This window comes from Podarcis gaigeae (genome assembly GCF_964106915.1).
Source record: "Podarcis gaigeae genome assembly, chromosome: 5".
NCBI lineage: Eukaryota > Metazoa > Chordata > Lepidosauria > Squamata > Lacertidae > Podarcis > Podarcis gaigeae.
In genome coordinates, this window is record NC_139681.1 from 71,389,149 (window position 1) to 71,408,696 (window position 19,548).

The 19,548-nt window shown below is 44.8% G+C and overlaps 1 protein-coding gene across 3 annotated transcripts; it reads right to left on the reverse strand.

Moving 5' to 3' along the window:
• Positions 1-3,230: 3,230 nt before the first annotated feature.
• FAM124B (family with sequence similarity 124 member B) lies at positions 3,231-18,846 on the reverse strand. Of its 3 annotated transcripts, XM_083742113.1 has the most exons (5): positions 18,697-18,774; positions 14,318-14,352; positions 10,398-10,733; positions 8,562-9,285; positions 3,231-5,695 (listed from the first exon to the last, which is right to left on the reverse strand). In XM_083742113.1, exons 4-5 carry the CDS (start codon positions 9,264-9,266, stop codon positions 5,039-5,041), a joined length of 1,362 nt encoding a protein of 453 aa, XP_083598239.1. In that variant the 5' UTR covers positions 9,267-9,285; positions 10,398-10,733; positions 14,318-14,352; positions 18,697-18,774; the 3' UTR covers positions 3,231-5,038. The 3 variants fall into 3 exon arrangements, with proteins under 3 accessions (XP_083598239.1, XP_083598237.1, XP_083598238.1); XM_083742111.1 differs by lacking the exon at positions 10,398-10,733 and having other exon boundaries at positions 8,562-9,307; positions 18,697-18,846; XM_083742112.1 differs by having other exon boundaries at positions 8,562-10,733; positions 18,697-18,843.
• Positions 18,847-19,548: the final 702 nt, after the last annotated feature.

Genomic DNA, 19,548 nt, shown 5'->3' on the forward strand with positions numbered 1-19,548 from the left:
CTAATGCAGTGTTTTCACCATGGCATTTTATGAACATTTACACAGTCTTAATGCTTGGATTTATTTGTCCCTGGAGCCCCCAGCGTGGTACGTACATATGCCCAAGACACAGCTCTTCAGTTGTTATGTGCAGGTTATTTCCCTCTCAGTGCTCATCAATAGATCAGTCTTATTACTGGAGGTGTCAATCTGCATTCCATCTGGCTGGTAGATTTAAACCTCTCTCCCCACCCCCACCCCATCATGCTTATTTTATTACCTTATTAATCCCCCCCCCTTTTGCCACCAATGCCAAAATTGCTGGGGTCTTGGGAGAACAGAAAAGAATTGTCTTGAAAACCAGCTCAGACTGCCAGGCCTGGGGCTAGCCACACCTGTAGTATAGCTTCATTTTTTTTATTTTATTTTTTTGCAGGGGTCTATGCCACCATCTGCCAATGTACTGCTTGGGACTGATAGAAGTTGTAGCCCAAAACAACTGAAGGGCACCAGGTTGGTGAAAGCTGTCCTATGCATAGCTGTCAACCGTTCCTTATTTGGCAGGAAACTCCCTTATCCCAGCGCCGTGTCCCGCTGCTGTCCCCTATTGATGATGTCCCTTAAATTTCCCGGGTTTCATGCTCGCCCGGCTTGGGGAAGCAGCGGCTCGGGGTCCTCCGCCTCGAGAGAGCGAGCGCACAAGCTGCTGCGTCTCTGTCTCTCCCTTTTTCCCCACAGGGGTGTGTGGTGAGGAGATGGGGGGCGGCGGGCGGGCAGACAGCCCCTCTCTTGCCAGACTTCCGCCGCGCTGCCAGGGGAAGCCGGAGGCAGCAGCGGCTGAGGCGGCGGCCTGAGGGAGGAGGAAGAGGAGGGGATGGGGAGGGACGCAGAAGGGCGGCTCTTCAGCGGCTGCGGCGGCACCGCAACCGCCTCATGCTGGGCTCGTGGGCAGCATGGGCGAGAGTCTCCCTCCCTCCCTCTCTCTCGGGTGGGGAAGGGCCGATGGAACTCCTCACGCCAGGACGACAGCAGCCCCGATGTGCTGCTTAGCATACCCTCCAACCAGTGCAGCATCTTAATGTAGCGATTTCCCCCTCTGCATCCCTTTCATAACTCTCTTTTTATAAATCTTTTGTCCATCCATAGTTCAAATTTTTACTTCAAGTTTTCTGTCAATCCTACCAATGTATGTAAGTCTTTACAATAGCTTTTCAAATAAATTATAAACTTTTCCCATTCTCTATTAAAGAAGTCCTCTTCCTGGTTTCTAATTCCACCTGTAAGCTTTGCCATCTTGACGTTGTTCATCAGTTTTGTCTGCCACTCTTCTTTGGTCGGAGTTGTAGACCCTTAGGATCATCTAGTCCAACCCCCTGCAAAACACAGTCAGTCACAGCCAAAGCAGCATGGCTCCATCAGTGCCGGATTTCTGTATAAGCTAAGCCAAAAACTCTTATTTTGGCTGCTGATGCCTTATTTTCGAGGCTGCTGGTCCCTTATTTTCAAATCTGTAAGTTGACAGCTATGGTCCTATGCAATTATTTCATTTCATTCAGGAAGGTTACATATAACCTTTCATAATATATATCTCCCTGGGCAAAAAGCATCTCATAGGTTAGAAAAGTATTATTTTGTTCAAAGAATCAAATCTATCCCACCTCTCTCTCTCTCTCTCTCTCTCTCTCTCTCTCTCTGTGTGTGTGTGTGTGTGTGTGTGAGAGAGAGAGAGAGAGAGAGAGAGAGAGAGAGAGAGAGAGAGTTGCTGCAGAGATTCAGTTTGTCCATAGTCATATTCTCAGGCCTTTGGTCAGGGCACACTGGGCAGAAATCCTAATGCTTTTCCTGTTTTGTCTTCAAGATGCCACAGAATGCTGTTCCAGCTCCTTGGTAACTAGTTAGCTGAAGCTCAGAAAAGCAAAGCAAAAAGTACTCTGCTGCTATTTTCAAGCTAGACAAAATATGCTATTGTAGCCTGAGGCCTAAGGTTGCCTCCAGCAGTGCCTGCAAACTTTCACACTTCCTTGCACCCCCCCCCTCCAAATGTCATTTCTGCCTCCCTGATCCTCCTGACCCAATCCAATAGCATGTTGGCAATCTGCAATGCAAGGCACCTGATCATTTAAATCACTGCAGCACTTGGGCATGCCCCATGGCTGACAATTGTCAGGATTCATTCTTTGCAGCGCTCTTTGGCTGGGAGGGTGTGTGCGCGCAACAAAAACACCTTCATGTTGAAAATCACAATAGCAAATGAAGATGTTTGCTGAATTGTTTTCTTAATGGGCAGAGGAAAATGATGTTCTGCATACTAATTGGCTGCATTGGAAAGCAAAGCAGACGGCATCAACTCATTTCTGACATTATCTTAAACACTCATATTGTGCTTTCCCCCCTGGAGGTGATGAATCTGTAAATGACAAACCCTACATGGAAAAGTACATGCATTAATGGAGTACTCAAAGAGGTCTTTACAACACTTTACACTTTAATTACTAACATAACTATTTAGCTGGATGTCAGAATTCTGCAAACAACATTTAATGCCAATTTGCAGAGAGTTGCCTGTTCTGGGGGCTGGGGTCGGGGGAAGCTCAGGCCTGGGGGGGGGGGAATAATTTCCCCCCCTTTATTTCCCCCCCAAAAAACTAGGTGCGCCTTATGGGACGGTGCGTCCTATAGGGCGAAAAATACGGTATATTGCATCTTTCATATATCCAGTGCATTACTTGGTGTTACCATTACATTGCCAGTATCCAGGGATGAGCCTGCATGCATGGATCATTCTCTCTGTTTCTCAAGTACTGTGCCTGAAGCTACTTTGCAGATTTCGCCTTTGCTGAAGTGTGGACACTCAGGAATAGATGGGAAGGAGTGTGGTCTTCAGGGCCACTTCATACACATATTTGACTGTGTGAAAGCTTCCTTGAAACTGGCAACCCTTGGGTTGACAGATTCCATGGGCACCTTCACAAGTAAAACAAACGGCCCTTCTCACATTTAAAACTCTCGTCACTGCCTTCATAATCTCTTCAGCTCTCCCCCTTCCTAGGGTAACTTTCACCTCAGAAATCTGCAGTTTCCCTCATGCATACAGAGTAAGGCCTTGAAGATTGCCAAGTGGGGGCACTCGTTGGTTTAACTTACGTCTTGTTAAGAGACTCTGGTTTGAACAATGTTCTAATTGGAGGTTGTGGGGAAGAGGATAGAAGTTAAAAGAGCAGAAGATGACATGTTTGAAAATATAGGTCCTATTTTGTAAGTATAAATGATGCTTTTATTTCTGGAATAGGCCCTTTCCTCACCCATAAGAATGCTGCAAGCTGAACCATACATTTCATAGGAGGAGACAGCAATACATGACAACAATGCATTATTACTTTTTAATGTGGCACAGCTGGGGAACACTATGAAAACAATGCCAAGAATTATTGCATAATTAGACAGAGAAAAACACATTTCCTCAGGTCGCTGCTGTAAGCAAGTTGCCTGGCACTAAGGCCGAATCGTGGCTCAGTCCAGGCTCAGTATCACCTACCCAGCTGGCAGCAGCTTGTTAACATTTCAGACAGACCTCCTTCCTCAGTCATGCTGTGGAGGTCTCCAAAGTCACCAGTTGTTTATAAACAGCCAACGTTGTTACCTACCCAAAGGGTTGGGTGTGCAAATCCCTACCCCAGCCAGGCAGATCCAACACAGCCTACCCACACATGTCATGATTTTCTATACACTCATATACTGGCATACCTTAATGTTCCTGAGGCAAGGCTTAACTTCCACAGAGCATATCCCATTCAACTCCTCCTCTGACACACATGCTGGAAATGTGATAGGGTCAAAGCGCATTCAAGGAGACTGGTATCAATTTCCCTGTGTTCCAGATCTGGCTATAAAGTATAATTAGTGAAGCCAGAAAAAGTAGAAGCAAACCTTTGGCTCAGCCAGGATTCATTCAGTAGCTGGAGTAATATCATAGAGTGACATTGTGCTTCCTAGCGTTCACGGGGGAACCAAAAAGATGACACGGGATATATACTCCAAAAGATAAGCAGCAGAGCACTTTTGAACAGCTTGTGTAAGTACAGGGCAATGGGGAGGGAAGAGAGGAAATGGGGGCAGCCCCATCAAGAGGAACAGCCCAAACTCAGACCAGTGAGTCTATTCTATCTCTAGTCACCATGCGATGCAAGAATCAGCTATAGGACACTACCAAGTATAATAAAAACATAGAGATTTCCTAGAAAGAAGCCCCATACATTCAGATTTTAACAGGGACTAAGCACACACAAGGGAAAGGGGATTTCACAACCTAGGCCACTAAAATCTGTTACCCAGCAATCCTAGCTCTAAAGCCAAAGCGCTCAGTTCACATTGTGTGACATGAAGTTTATATACTTTGCAACCTACCAAACATGTAAAATTCATCCATTAGCAAACTGCAGCATCATGAGGACTGAAAGGCTCCTAGCACAAAGTCATAATCACAAAGTGTGCTGCTCCCTCACAGAGAGGAGCCAAATGCAAACTATGGGAATAGAGCCATTCAGCTCCCCAGAGACTCTTAAATGAGATGATGTTGTATGAATTCAGATATCTGGTCACATGAGTGCGAAGTTCTTCTGCATAGCTAAGCGCATCTCTCTAGAATGTGGAAATATTGTGCCACCAACTGGTGGCAGCATAGGGATGCTGAAAGCTCATAGAAGCAGAACAAGTTCATCTCTCCCAGGTTGCTAATGAATTTTAGTGAGCTTGTGGAGCACTGAAATGAATGGCTTGTTTCAATCTATTGCACAGTAATCCTCCAGTGTGTGAAACTTCTCTCATAGTCCTCTTCTTCTTTTTAAACTCCTAGCATTAGTCACTAGTCCATAACCTTATTTGCTCTCTTGCAAACTACGTTTAGCCTTTCTTTTTTAACACTAACATAAAAGGTAGTATAGGCAGCTGGGGTATCTACACAAGGACAGAGTCGTTGTGCAGCATACAGATAGTTCTTTAGTGTTGTTTCAGAAATAAGGCACTTAAAATAAAATCTAGAACAAGATTTATACTTAAAAAGTCATATAAAGAATTCTTCTTCATCATCCTTTCCATTTCCACGGCTTGTTTTGGATGCTCCCAAGGGAAAACTTGATGGTACCTGTCCTGATCCTTTATTCGTCTTGACAATATGTGATGACAACGGATTGTTTCTGCCCTCAGAGTGCAAGCTGATCGTGGAGCCTGATCCTGTTAACAAACAGCAGGATGCCTGAGACTGTAGAAGCACTTTCTGTATGTCTTGTGAAAATCTATTTAGTGGCGAATCACTGCATTCGGAAAGGATCACTTTGTTGCCTGTGTCAACATTAGTCTCCTCCTCCCTTTGACGAGGCCAGAGTTCATGACTGGAATGTCTCAATTTAGTGGCCAAGTTCGTTTGAGAACGGCCTAAGCCCTGGAGATAAGAACCTGTTGGTCTATATGACTGGGATGAAGAGCAAAAGTTGCTTGGCGAGTGACTGCAAACACTTCCTGGAGCATATGCAACTTCTCGTGAGGATTTGCTTTTATTCTTCATGGCTCGAACTGTCCGGTTTTTGGGCTGTACTGCAATTTTTCTTATGGCCAGTGGAGATGGACTGGAGGGGTAGTGAAGGGGCCCTTCCTCATGTTCATGGCTGTGCCAGCTGGAAGAGGAGTCTTGATTCCCAGTGTGCTTTGAGTTGCCTTGAACCTATTAAAAAAAATTAAAAAAAATGAGATTAAGCATCATCCATCATGTGATCAAAACTCCACCTGCCCCTGTGGAACCATCATCCACAAATCAATAGTTAAAGAGGCTTCTACCAAGAACTTTAAAATCATATCCCTTTCATGAAGGGCAAAAACTCATGGAAGAAGATGGCGTAAAATGACGTATTATGTATGTTTGTATTTTTCTTACGAAACTGGCATAGACAGTTTTTAGAATCAATACAATGCTGCTGTTACAAAATGTGATGTTATGAAATAGCATTATAATTGGTTTTTGCAATGAACTTTAAGGTCTATTAAGCCAATCAAATACATGTGAGAACGTACAAACACGAACTATCATTAGGACACCACTTGAAAACAGTATTCAGGGAGGGCTATGCTTTCTAATGCTTTCAGTGAAAGCATTTCTTGCCCTTATGGCAATCTTTATTATCTTTATTTTGACTTAACTCCCCTAAAAAAACCCTCCAAACCAATATTATTCTCTGAATGGATAGAGAAAATGGAAGGTGACACACAGATTTGAACAATTCCACGCCAGAGCTGAGTGATGGACCCAGTGTTACTATTGGCACACCTACATGGCGGAGTCTTGCTCAATAAGCTTAGCACCTTAACTAGAATCCCAGAAAATTCTCTTGAGCCTCTCACCTACCATAGTTAATTCACCAACTTGGTCATTTCTGGATTTCAAATGGCAGCTATTTGTGTAAAGCTGAAGTATTTCATACTTCAGAATCTGATTCCCAAGGTTGCCCTGCCTAATGGGTCCCAAAGATCCTCAGACTTTGTGCTGAGGCCCTTGCTCAGAATCTGCTTACCCTCATTTCATCACCAGATTGCTTTCTATGTGAATATACACTTTTCCTATGTTCCCTCTTCCTTCCTTTGTCTTCTCTTGGCTCACCAATGGAATGAACAGCCCCAGACTCTTCCTTCTTCCTTCCTCTAGTTCCTCAGCCCTTGTTGAGGTTGAAGACAACCTCTTTCCTTTATTTCCTTCTTCTGCAGTCTATACCGTAACTCTTTCCTCCTTAGTAAAGTATTTCCTTTGCACCGGTGTCTGCTTTCCCACTCCTAAGTATCCTCCCCATTGGGACCTGCCTCTAAAGTCTCCAGATGCATCATTGTACCCAGCAGTTGTCCAGAGGTTGTGGCGTCCTAAGAGTGCTTCCCTCATGCACCTTCACTTCCAGTTGAGATGTCTCCTTGTCATATAAGACTGGTTGAGGCATTTCATGGAAGCAGCATTTGCCAGATATGCCCCACTCACAGTGAGATGCTTTTGTTGAGCTACAGAACACAACAAACCAAACCACGAGGTGGCAGCCCATGAGCAATACTTGTGGCTCTGATGCATTACCTTAACACTGGATGTAGATGTAAACCAAAGCGTTTTGTGTTATGAAAGCAGTTGGAACAGGGTGGTCCTCCAGATGATGTTGGATTCCCAACTTCCCTCAGTCCCCCCTATCAAGTATGGCCAATGGTCAGGGATTATGGGAGTTGTAGTCCAACATACAGGTGGTGTGTGGGTTAAACCACAGAGCCTAGGACTTGCCAACCAGAAGGTCAGCGGTCTGAATCCCTGTGACTGGGTGAGCTCCTGTTGCTCAGTCCCAGCTCTTGCTAACCTAGCAGTTCGAAAGCACCTCAAAGTGCGAGTAGATAAATAGGTACCGCTCCAGCAGGAAGGTAAACAGTGTTTCCGTGCACTGCTCTGGTTTGCCAGAAGTGGCTTAGTCATGCTGGCCACATGACCCGGAAGCTGTACGCCTGCTCCCTCAGCCAATAAAGCGAGATGAGCACTGCAACCCCAGAGTCGGTCACAACTGGACCTAATGGTCAGGGGTCCCTTTACCTTTACTACATACAGTCCAACATACAGACGGCCACAGGCTCCCAGCACCTGACTGTAAAAGTCTTTTTATGAATATAGATTGGTAAGAGATGAAAACCTACGACACCAGTAAGATATACCATGTACAAAGACCAAGAAAAACAAGAAAAGAGAGAGAGTGTTCCTGCTACTGCCCCCAAACTACAAAACTCCCTAAAACATTGGAGTTGGTCCATGCAGTTAAGTTCACAAGCATTTTTCACATATAGTTATAACAGTGATTTGTGGCATTTTCATAAAGTGTGTTTTGTAATACACCCCCTCCCTGGAAGACTTATTTTTGCAAAATAGTAACTGACTTGCCTACAAGCATGCTTAAGACCAGACACTTCCCAGAAGCATTTTAGCATGTTATTTGTCTTTTAATAGCTAAAGGCAAAGCAAATATGAAGAATTTTAATTTCTATTAGACTTCTGTGGTATGCTTCCCAGTTTCGTTGGAGTAAAAACCATCGTTTTACCGTTGTGACTCAGGATGAAGGGAGGAGAAAAATCCCAACATAAATATTCAGCTTTAACTGGGGTACAGGAACATGGGCACCCCCGTTTTTAAAAGAAATAAACGCAAAAGGGGGGGAAGGGTTATGAATAAATTCAGAGAGCATTACAATCATAATTCAAGAAACCATCAACACCAAGCAGTCTAACACAGTGTCTGCTGCTGTGTTAATGCAATATCCAATGCAGTAAAGAGAGGTTCATTGGCGGTACATAGGGATTTGCCTTATTCTGAGTCAAGACCTTTGGTCCATTTAGCTCAGTATGGTCTATATCAATTGGCAGTGGGTCTCTAGGGTTTCAGACAGAATTATTTTCCAGTCCTACATGGAGATGCTGGGAATTGAACCGGAGACCTTCTGCATGCAAAGCGAATCCTCTGCCCCCTGAGCTACAGCCATTCCCCCTTGCAGATTGTGCCCACCATTTATAAACCAAGCAATACCTGAAACAGGATCTTGTTCCCTTCGTAGTCTTCGGTTTGCCACCTAGTGCTGCTAATAGGAATGCAGGGATTAGGCAGAAGCGGCACCAGCTGTCCGATTTCATGCACCTTGAACTGCAACACCGAAGACTCCTTCGAGTCAACGCATATTCCCAGAGGCAGCTGCTTCAAGCAGAGCTGGACCGCAATGCTCTCCGTCACGTACAGTACGAAAGCACAGAAGCTGCTTTTCTGCACCGTCGCTTCCTTCTGCAGGATCGTCTCGTAGAGCCTCACTGCATCGGCATAGTTATCAAAGCTACAGTAGAGCGTGACGCGCAGGATTTCCGTGCCGTAATGAACCTGCCTCAGTCCCCACACAGGCATGTGCTCGTCCAGCCCGTAGAAGTCCTGGTCGTCAAGGGCATGGGAGGACAGCTTCCTGCCGGCAATCTCCAGGTGGACTCGCTGCCACGGCGGGCGCTGGAAAAAGTCGTGGACTTGGAAAATCCGCTCTTCCCCCAAGTCCTCATGCAGGAAAAGTAGGACAGATGTCCCAGGGAACCTGGAGCTCCTCTGGCGGTACGTCTCATAATACTTAATGGGAGAAGTGCGTTCCGACACAAGGAAGAGGCGCACGTCCAGGCAGATCCATTCTTGAAGCTGATTGAGGGCTTGCTGCAAGGGCAATGCGTGTCCACATTTGGCAAGCAAGTGCACAGTCATCACCAATGAGTCTGTCCTTCTTCCATCCATTCTATAGTGACCTTGAAAATACAAGGAATAACACAAGCGCTGCCTCAGTGCCTACAGATTAAGGGATATCACACACAGCAGCAAACACAAAAGTACAACAATTAAACTCTGTGCTTCCCACCAATTCCCACTTAAGCTCCTCTATATGCTCTGCAAACCTCAGAATGGCACTAACACAAGAGATTAATCTTCTTTTTATTACCTGCACACTGGATGTTAGAAATGTGATGATAAGACAAGGGTGGGGAAAATCTTGCATCTCCTAGCTCCCAAGCTCTGTACTTAGGACAACTATCTCACGTTTGCAAATTCCCCCAAATCCAGACCAGATTTTCTGTCACGGCAAGATATTACACAACCCGTGTAAGCCACCATCTCTGTGCAAATGCAAGGTGATGTTTTCAAAGGCTCAGTGCTGTTTTCTTCTTTAAATCTCTATGCCGTGTGTGTGTGTGTGTTTTACAAAGCTAGCATTCTTCCTGAGACAACACCCTTCTGTCCTGTGCTGATAAACCTTTTTTTAAAAAAAGGCAAAAAAGACATAGGACAACTGAAGAGAATCCAATGTGGATGCCGCAGATAACAGATGTCTATCTCCCAAGAAGCAATTTCAAGAGAGACAAGACTTCAGGGAAACTGTTTCTAAATGCTGCCTTTATGCATGGCTATTGCACATGCTGCCATCTGGCTCTGCACCAATTATTCCAGAGGCCTCATTTCCTCACAGCAATCTCAAAGCAAAGTGTGAGTGTATATGCGTGTGTCAGAGGGAGTTTCCTAGAAATGTAAGCTGTTTGTTTGTTGCCTAGCTACCGATGTCATGGATTTGAGATCAATCCTGAAAATGTAAAACACCTTTGGTTCAATCCTTTAGAGCAGCCACACACACCCCAACCTGGTGCCCTCCAACAGTTTTGGACTACAACTCCCATCAGCCTCAGCTGGGTATGAGTTGTAGTCCAAAATATCTGGAAGTCACCAGGTTGGACATGGCTGCTTTAAAGCATTTAGGCAAGTTTTATTGTTTTATCCCACCTCTCCTCCAAGGACCCCAGGGTGTCTTACAAATTCTTACACACACACACACACACACACACACACACATTATTTTCACAACTACCCTATGAGGTAGGGAGAGAAGGAATGTAACTGGCTCAAGGTCACCCAGCAAGCTTCATAGCTGAGCGGAGATTTGAACCAGGCTCTCCTCAGTCTTAAGCCTTGATTTCTGCCAGCTACAGCCCTAGCCATGCAGGAGTAGCTTCCATGTAGCTATGTTAACATTTAAATGATTCAGTGGGATGGTCAGGACCAGTTAAGTGATGTCTAACCACAGAATGAGCAGCCCTGGGGAGCTCCAATCCCAGGGGAAAGATTCATGTGTTTTCCCCAGGTTGGAAATCTGTGGCTGCTTTCTGAAATGATTCTGGTCCCCATCTGTAAAATAGGTACAGTAGTGTCATGCAAATAGGAAGTGTCACATGCAAACTAGAACAGCTATATTGCAAACTACGTTTTGTTTAAAGAAGGCAAGAATAAAAGTGATAGAATCATTGTTTCCCAGTCTGGGGATGTCCTAGATGCACTTAAAGCAAACATGAAATGCTAACAAATCCCATTCCCAAGTCATTGCAAAAGGCAAACAAAAGATGGCCCCACTTGCAGTGTTGCTTAGATACAACATGCTTAAAACTATCTTTCTGGGGAGCTCCTAAAGCAAAATGGCAGGAGAGGGGTAGAGATCACACAATACAACAATTATCCCATTATCAGTAATTACCACCTGCTTCCTGTTTTCCTGTGCAACCTTCCTGTGGGGGAATATGCTAATATTCTATCTTACTGAAAACCCTAATTTTCCTAAATGTGAATGCAGCAAAGCAACTTGCCCTGTTTCCCTAGCTATTACTCAGATGGGTTTCGCCAACAATACCCCACCCTTTGGCGTACGCAGCTGTATTCTTCTCTCTCCACCCCAACCCCCTCGCCCTCCTTTTTTTTTTTTTTGCTTTCTTCTTTGTGTGAAGATTTTGTGACACCCCACACTGAGCTGGGGGGAAAGGGGGAGTGCATATTTTAAAAGCTGTTTTTTTAGGTAAGAAGGGCCATAGCCCAAGGTTTAAATCGCATGGTTTTGCACACAAGAGATTCAATTCCAGGCATCTCTTGTTAAAAAGATGGCAGCATTGGGACTGGGAAGTACCTGTACCTGTCAGGATAAGAAATGTAAGGCTAATGAGCTTGAGTCACAACATAGCTCACTATTCTCTATCTTGATGTATTTTTTAAAAAATTACCATATTGCTCTTTAAGCTTAAAGTATCTGCGAGTCTGGACAAAGCCCGCATGATCAATATCCCAATCAACGTAGTCACTGACTACTTCCATTGACAGGAGAGGAGCTGGAGAGAAGAAACAGTACCTATTATAACTTTCACCAATTCCGTATCATTATGTTTGCTTCGCTCATCTAATTTCCCAGTTACTTGCTTTAAGGAATGTGAACATACCTGATCCTCACCTTCCAGAATACTGTGTGATTGGAATGAAGTTTTCATTTAGATTTCGTATTTCTTCAAATGTCATTTCACACCCATTCAAAATAATTGACATGACTAACTTGGGTCTATTAATCTCAATAGGTCCACCATGAGAATAATTAAGTTCCATACAGTCCAATGTTCTCTGTGCAGGGGAGGGGGCAGGGGGTTGCTAATAGTCCTATGCAGTGGTTTAAAATTACTAGCAACCTAAGCAAATTTTAATGATTGTTCTGTGTTGCTTTTAAAGGTCTTTGTATTGCTATATGCTGCCCTGATGTTCTGCAAGAGAGCCGTATATAAACACTTGGATAAACAAATACTTTAGGATAACCAATATAAAACACATATTTAAATATGAAATTTGCAGATGGCAAAAAGCTGCAGAATGCAAAAATGGGACAGAACTGACTTATGAATTAGCACACATGAATTATGCATCCAAAATAAACTGATCCGTTCATCCCCGGTTGCTTTACAACGTGACACTATGCATATTTACAGGTAAAGGTAAAGGAACGCCTGACCATTAGGTCCAGTCGTGGCCGACTCTGGGGTTGCGGCACTCATCTCACTTTATTGGCTGAGAGAGCCGGCGTACAGTTTCCGGGTCATGTGGCCAGCATGACAATGCCGCTTCTGGCGAACCAGAGCAGTGCACGGAAACGCCGCTTACCTTCTCGCCGGAGTGGCACCTATTTATCTACTTGCATTTTGACATGCTTTCGAACTGCTAGGTTGGCAGGAGGAGGGACCAGGGCAACGGGAGCTCACCCCGTCATGGGGATTCAAACCGCCAACCTTCTGATCGGCAAGTCCGAGGCTCTGTGGTTTAACCCACAGAGCCACCCGCATCCCATGCATATTTATTCAGATGTAATTCCCACCATGTTCAACAGAGCTCACTATGTTCAGCAGGGCTTACTCCCAGATGAGTATGCACATGACTGCAGCCTCACAGAGCAATCCTAAAGCTCAATCCATCACCTTGGAACAGGTTAGGAAGCAGCAGTTGCGTCCATTTTCTGAGATCCACCAATATGTATTCTAACTACACCTACCAAAATTGAAAGTGGGTGGAAACTGCCATCAATGAGATCCCCACTGGCAACAGACTAGGGATATTTCTGTGGCAGGGAGGGACGGAGCTGAGCTGACTAAAGACCCACTGTGACCCAAGTTCAGCAAGTTCATCTACCAGTGATGGGCTTGAACTGGCTCTTTCTGCAAAATGGGGAAGAAACCACCCACCCCTACCTTGCAGCCTGACCGGCTTTCACAGCAGGGCTTTGAATGCAGCTGTGGCGTCACCTCTCCTGGGCAGGAGCCAGGATCGCTCCCTTGTACAATTAAGATGGATTATAATATTGAGCACACCAAACAGGTAATGCAATACTTTTTAGGAGGTGCAATTCAACAGACCCCAAATAACTATAAACTGATATTATTATTATTTTTGTATTTTTACAAAGCCCCTTTGAGCAAACACCCTTTGGCTTGTGTTATTAGTTTCATCCTTTCTATTTGAAAATAAAAAGTGTAAACTCTTAATAAAAGTTTGCGGCTTTCTCCACTTTAGAGTAGAAAGATAAAGGCTATCTTTATGGGAGCAGCAGGCGTGCATACGCACATCCCTCTGGCCTTCTGGTCGTAAACAGCTCATGCTTTGTCCTCACATGAAACACACCCATGACAGCTTTTCTAATTGGTAATTTATACTGCAGCTGGCATGACATTGTTCCTTCCGCCTCTCTAGGCGGCTGTTTGAGCTGTTCATGGAACCTCAAAAAGCTGGTCCCTTTTCAAATTCTAACCCTGGCAAAAAAGAAAGAAAATAAGAAAGAGAGAGAACCAAGTAAATTTCAATGGGATGGTAAACACAATAGCTGGGAGTAGCATTCCCAAAGGATGAAAGTTCCCAAAGTATGAAGCTTGACTGTGCCTGCCTATGTGCACAATTCCAAGCCCAATGCTATCTCAAGCCAAGGCCACTTGGAATTCCTGGGGTGTCTCCCTAACGTCAATAGAAAAATATATTCCAAATGTATGGACATAATAAAAAGTATATTTGAAATGGGCAGAGCACTCCAAACTGCCTTACATTGGGTTATGGGAGCTTGGAATCAGTGGAGGCATCTCTCCTCTTGGCACCAGGTTGATTTGCTGATGCGTATGTTCATCGAGAAGGAAGCAACGCTAATTCATGCCAGTCTGAGTCATTTGGAGTTCTTAGCATTTTCAATAAGAATTGCACTTGGGGATGATGTGTGGTACCAGATCCCATAAAGCAGAAAACCTTCAGACAGCTGCTAGAATTACATTTGGACCAATATAAGGCTTTTATACTTTGCAGACTGCAAGGAGAATGGAAAGAACCCAACCAACTAAAGTTTCTGGACTAGTTTTCAGGACTTTGGCATCTAATCTTTAGCATCCCTTCCTTAATCAAAGCATATATACTGCAAGGAAAGGATTACTTACTTGTGGCAAATGCTGTCAATCCACTGCATTGGAACCTGAAAAAACAGAAGTTATTGGTACATTGGTACATATGGGGTACATTGGATACCGGTAATCTAATTCAGCCATACCATATTAATTTTACTTAACACGGATGCTTTCAAATGGCACTGTTCCTTTATGGTGAGATTGCCAACTGATGCTAGGACTGCTTTAAGCAAGTCATATGGGCCAGGTACATGATGACCACCCCAAAATGCCCCCCACACTACAATTAGGCTGGGCGGGGAGCATACTTCAGTCACTGTTCCCAGGCAGGTGGGGAAATCTTCCTGCAGAGTGCTGCTGGGGAGGGAAGAGTTAGCCTAGCTGTTGGAGGTGCCTTGAGCTACTCTAGATGAGAGTTTCCCAAACAGCTGTTTGTGGACTACAATTCTTGTCATCCCTTACCACCGGTCCTGCTAGCTAGGGATGATGGGAGTTGTAGTCCAAAAACAGCTGGAGACCCAAGTTTGGGAAACTGCTCTAGATGAAGCTCAGCCCAGGACTACTATGTGTATTGATCAATGACTAAATTACTTATTTTATAAAATTTATACACCACTTGATTGTGTAAAACAACAACAAAAACCCCAGTTTACCAAAAGATGAAACAGTGAAATCAAGAAAAAATTGCAAAGTACTTTGAAACATACAAAAGTTAACATACTAAAACAGATTGAATTTACTTCAACTTTCAAAGTCCCTTCCAAAAATTCTATGATTCTAACACTTAAAACTTTAATCACCGCCAAACAGACAAAGCCAATATGCCAAGAGCCTACTGTCACTGTGTTGCCTGCACCATCCATGCAAGCCCCCTGGCCTGTACCCTCTTAACATACTTTCTTGCGCACAGAAAAACATGCAAGAGAGTCAGTAGTTATCTCATAAGGATGACTGTCTTCCCTGACTCTTGCCACCTGCCAAAATTCTATGCTTCAAAATCTCTGTGAACAAAACAAAAACAAAAAAGACAAAGCTGTGAGAGCTTTGGGTAGTACCCCAGTTTTGTGCTGTTATGGTAGAGGGGTTCACACTTTTCATATTCCTGAGCAGAAGCTGGTTCTTTGTATCAGGGATGGACACAAGGGAGATGGCAGCCCATAGCAAACACCAAATGCCTGTGGGGTTCTTGTAAAGAATGATGGTCTTTGTTAAACATGGTACAAGTTAGCATGGTAGTTATGTTATTAAGAGTAGATACTCCAATTTAGTTAGATCAGTTGCGTCTCAACCGTTCAAATATCCAAAATAAGAAGCTTTAAAGGCAGATTTGCCTTTGCTTAAAAAGAGAAGCAAATTCAATGTTGATAATAGCTTGCACAGAAAACTGAGGACTTCTGATTTGTGACTCAGCTTCTAAAGATCACAGCAATGTTGCTGCCTCACTCTCTTCTTCCAGTTCCCAACTCAAAACACACTCGTTTCAGGCCACTGGTTTAACCCCTTACTGTGCAACCCTATCCATGTCTACTCAGAAGTCCATTTAATGGAATTCACTGGGGCTTACTCCCAAGTAAATCCTAGTTGGGAATGAAGACTAATGGAGCAATCCTAAACACCTCTACTCAGAAGTGCCATTAATAATCACTTCAAGGTTAAGTGTGTATAAGATTCTGCTTTACATGAGTAACAAAATTTTCTTGCCTCTCTCCAACTTCTTGATCTAAATTAAGAGATTATAAGAGGCTTGGCAGGACGTACCTATATTTTGCTTATGTTGCTTTTTAAAGTGTCACACACCCAGGTTGTGCTACATTAATAATGATTTTATTTGTTCCCACAGATAGGTCACTTTTTACCATCACAATGCCAAAACAATTGATTAATAGCCATATAATTTCCCTTCTCTTTCCATCCTCCTTGCCCTTCATCACCTCATTTTCTTGGAGGCTGCAGAACTGTTCCCATAGTAGTTCTTAGGGAGCTGCAGGCAGGGAAGCCAGAGACCAAAGTTAAGCACAAGTCAAAAGGTCACATTTCTCAAATAACCTAGCCAAGAGGATGAATAAGGACAAGCTACCCTGGTAACCTCTTGATATATTACTTCTTTGCAAAATGGGCTTTCTTTCTTACGTTTTTACTTTTGCTTTTTTGTACATCATTTTGTGAATATTCTTTTTAAAAAACACACAACAGATTTAGCCAAATACAAATGTATGTGTGTATAAAAACTGATACTGCAAAGATTTCATCATATTGCCCTTTATCTGCTCCTCATTCACCAACAGAACAAGGCAAACCCACTTTGCACTAAACAGCAAGTAAGCAGTGAAGGACTAGTGCAGGGGTCAGCAACCTTTTTTCAGCCGTGGGCTGGTCCACCATCCCTCAGACCTTGTGGGGGGCCGGACTATATTTTGGGGGGGAAATGAACGAATTCCTATGCCCCACAAATAACCCAGAGATGCATTTTAAATAAAAGGATACATTCTACGCATGTAAAAACATGCTGATTCCCGAACTGTCTGCGGGCTGGATTGAGAAGGTGATCTGGCCCCCAGGCCTTAGGTTGCATACCCCTGAACTAGTGGTTTCTTTGTAATAAGTACACATCCAGATTTTGGGAGAGTGAAAGGTGTGTACATAAGTGGAAGACAAACAGGTTTTTGGTGTATGTGTGTGTGTGATGGGAAGAGAGAATAAACTGTAGCAGTCATTTGAAAAACCTTTTTGGGGTCAGTAACAATAATCCCTGGTGTATTGTGTTGCAAGCTTAACAACACAATCCTACACATCTACTTAAACTAGCCCCAATGAACTCAATGGAACTTACTCAGAGGCTTCTATTCCAAAGTAAGCCTAATGCTACAATTCTATACACTCTTGTGGTAGCAAGTCTCCCTGAACTCATACCGAACAAACATACAGAGGATTGCACTGCACTTCTTCTTAAAGAGGTGAAAGGAAAAGTGGAGGTTGTTATTTGCAGCTAAAACTTGATCAGCAAAGGACTCTTACAGACAAACACTATGGGAATAAGGCTATCTATAGATGCTAGTCATGACAGCATTATTATTATTATTATTATTACTTTCCCACTCTTCACCATAAGGTCTCTGAGCGGGTCACAACAATTTAAAAATACAGTATCATCCCTGTGTCAAAGACACCTTACTAGCCTCAGCTAGCAGTTGATGTTTGACCCCATGCTGTGTTAAGTCCAGCAAAGTTTCAGGAGTCTCTTGAAGACCTTTCTATGCAGACAAGCTTTTGTCTAATTAAACATCTGCAGTCACTTTAATTATTCTTTGTATTGCTTTTAATGGTGTTCTGTACTCACCACCCTATTTTATGATATGAAAGCACAGAAATGCTTCTATAAATACATGAACAGTAACCATTATAATCAGTTAAAACCATTTACAATCCGAATAATATATGTTAAGAGCCCAGGCAGCCTGCCTCTGAATAACAGTCTTTGGAGGAAAACAGCAGAGGGAGAAGACTACAGACCTCATGCTCTTGTTTTCGGGCTCCCCAAAGGCATCGAGGTGGCTGCTTTGAGGGCGGAAAGGATGCCAGACTAAATAAGACCTTTGGTTGGAGGCAGCTTCTTCCACCCTACCCGTTTCTCAGCTCCATGAGATTACTTACACCAGGTGCCTTTGGCTGGTGGGAAGCAACTCACTGCCAGGTCACACAGCCTGATCGAAGGTGGATCACAACAGCAGCAGCACTGCCAATGGGATAAAGGTGGGTTCTGGGTCTGAAAAAGCTGGATTTTATTAATGGATTGATTGCCTGACTGATTTTATATCTCGCTTAGCCCAGCCGACCTTTTCGCAGTGTAGGACCCAAGGCAGCCTAAATTTAAACACGACTCTCTAAAAAATACACAATAAATAAAAATATTAGGGGGGGACGGGCCAATTAAACAAAGAATCCTATGAAAAACGACCCTGAAAAAAACTTTAAAAAACACTCACGCCACTTTTACAAGGTAAAATATTCAAAGCTGCATTTCTCTCCTGTTCCCAACTTCCATCCGGTGGATAAACAACCACCGTAGCGCTCTTCAGCTCCCCGAAAGACTAGAAGAGCCGGGCTGGAGGAGCCTGTATTTTAAGTTTTTGGCAAGCCTGGGCAACAAAGTTGGTAACGTGACCTTTGGGTGGGGGGTTAAAGGAACAGCCCCCCCCAACCGGGAGGGAAACCCAACAGGATACGCCTATCGTTCCCGTTTCCTTGGGAAAAGCACCCACCACCCATCCTCGCTGGAGAAAAGGCAGGAAAGGGACTCGAGATACAGGAAGGAGCAACGGCGGAGTCCGAAGAGACGCGCCGCAGCTTGGATACCAAACAACAAACGCTCGGGCCAGCGGCTCCCGCGCTTCCCCCGGCAGCCCCGCGCCTACCTGACAGAGCCAGCGCCCGGCTCCATGGTGCCTGCGCCGGGAAGGCGCCCCGGAGCCTCCTGCGCCTCCTCAGCCAAGCGCGCCTGCAGCCCATCCTGCAACAAGTGAGCCGGGACGCCGGCTTCGCCTCTGCCCAAGCCACGGCCCGCCCTCTCCGCGCGCCACTCGGAGGCGGGACCGCCGCGCTCCCGCGCGCGCCCGCGCCGGGTTTTAGCAGCTGCTCGCAGGAGGGGGGGGGGGACGCGGCCGCCTCAGGAGCGAAGCTGCCCCCCCCCAGCCAGTCCCAAATCCCCTTTTACTAAAACAGGGAGGGGAAAGGTCCACACGTAGGTCGCTGGGGGTTGTGGGGCACCTGCGTGGCTGGGGTACTTGAGTCAGGTCCTCCTTTTGGGCCAAAGCTCCTGAGGGCCACACGCCGGCGGTGGGCGGAGCAACCAAGGCAATGTTGCCCCCCTCCTCTCTAACGCTGCAACTCGTCTGTTCTGCAGGCACTGCTATTCTGCAAAGATGCCCAGACACGGATAAAGTGGCGCACATTTCATAGCAGGGGCAAGGCAGCAATTGGAGCCAAAGGGCCTCCCAAGGGCCACATGCCAGTAAAAGGTAAAGGCAAAGGACCCCAGGGTGGTTAAGTCCAGTCAAAGGTGACTATGGGGTGCAGTGTTCATCTCACTTCAGGCCGAAGGAGCTGGTGTTTGTCCACAGACAGCTTTCTGGGTCATGTGGCCAGCATGACTAAACTGCTTCTGGCGCAATGGGACATTGTGACGAATGCCGGAGTGCACGGAAATGCCGTCTACCTTCCCACCGCAGTGGTACTTATTTATCTACTTGCACTGGTGTGCTTTCGAA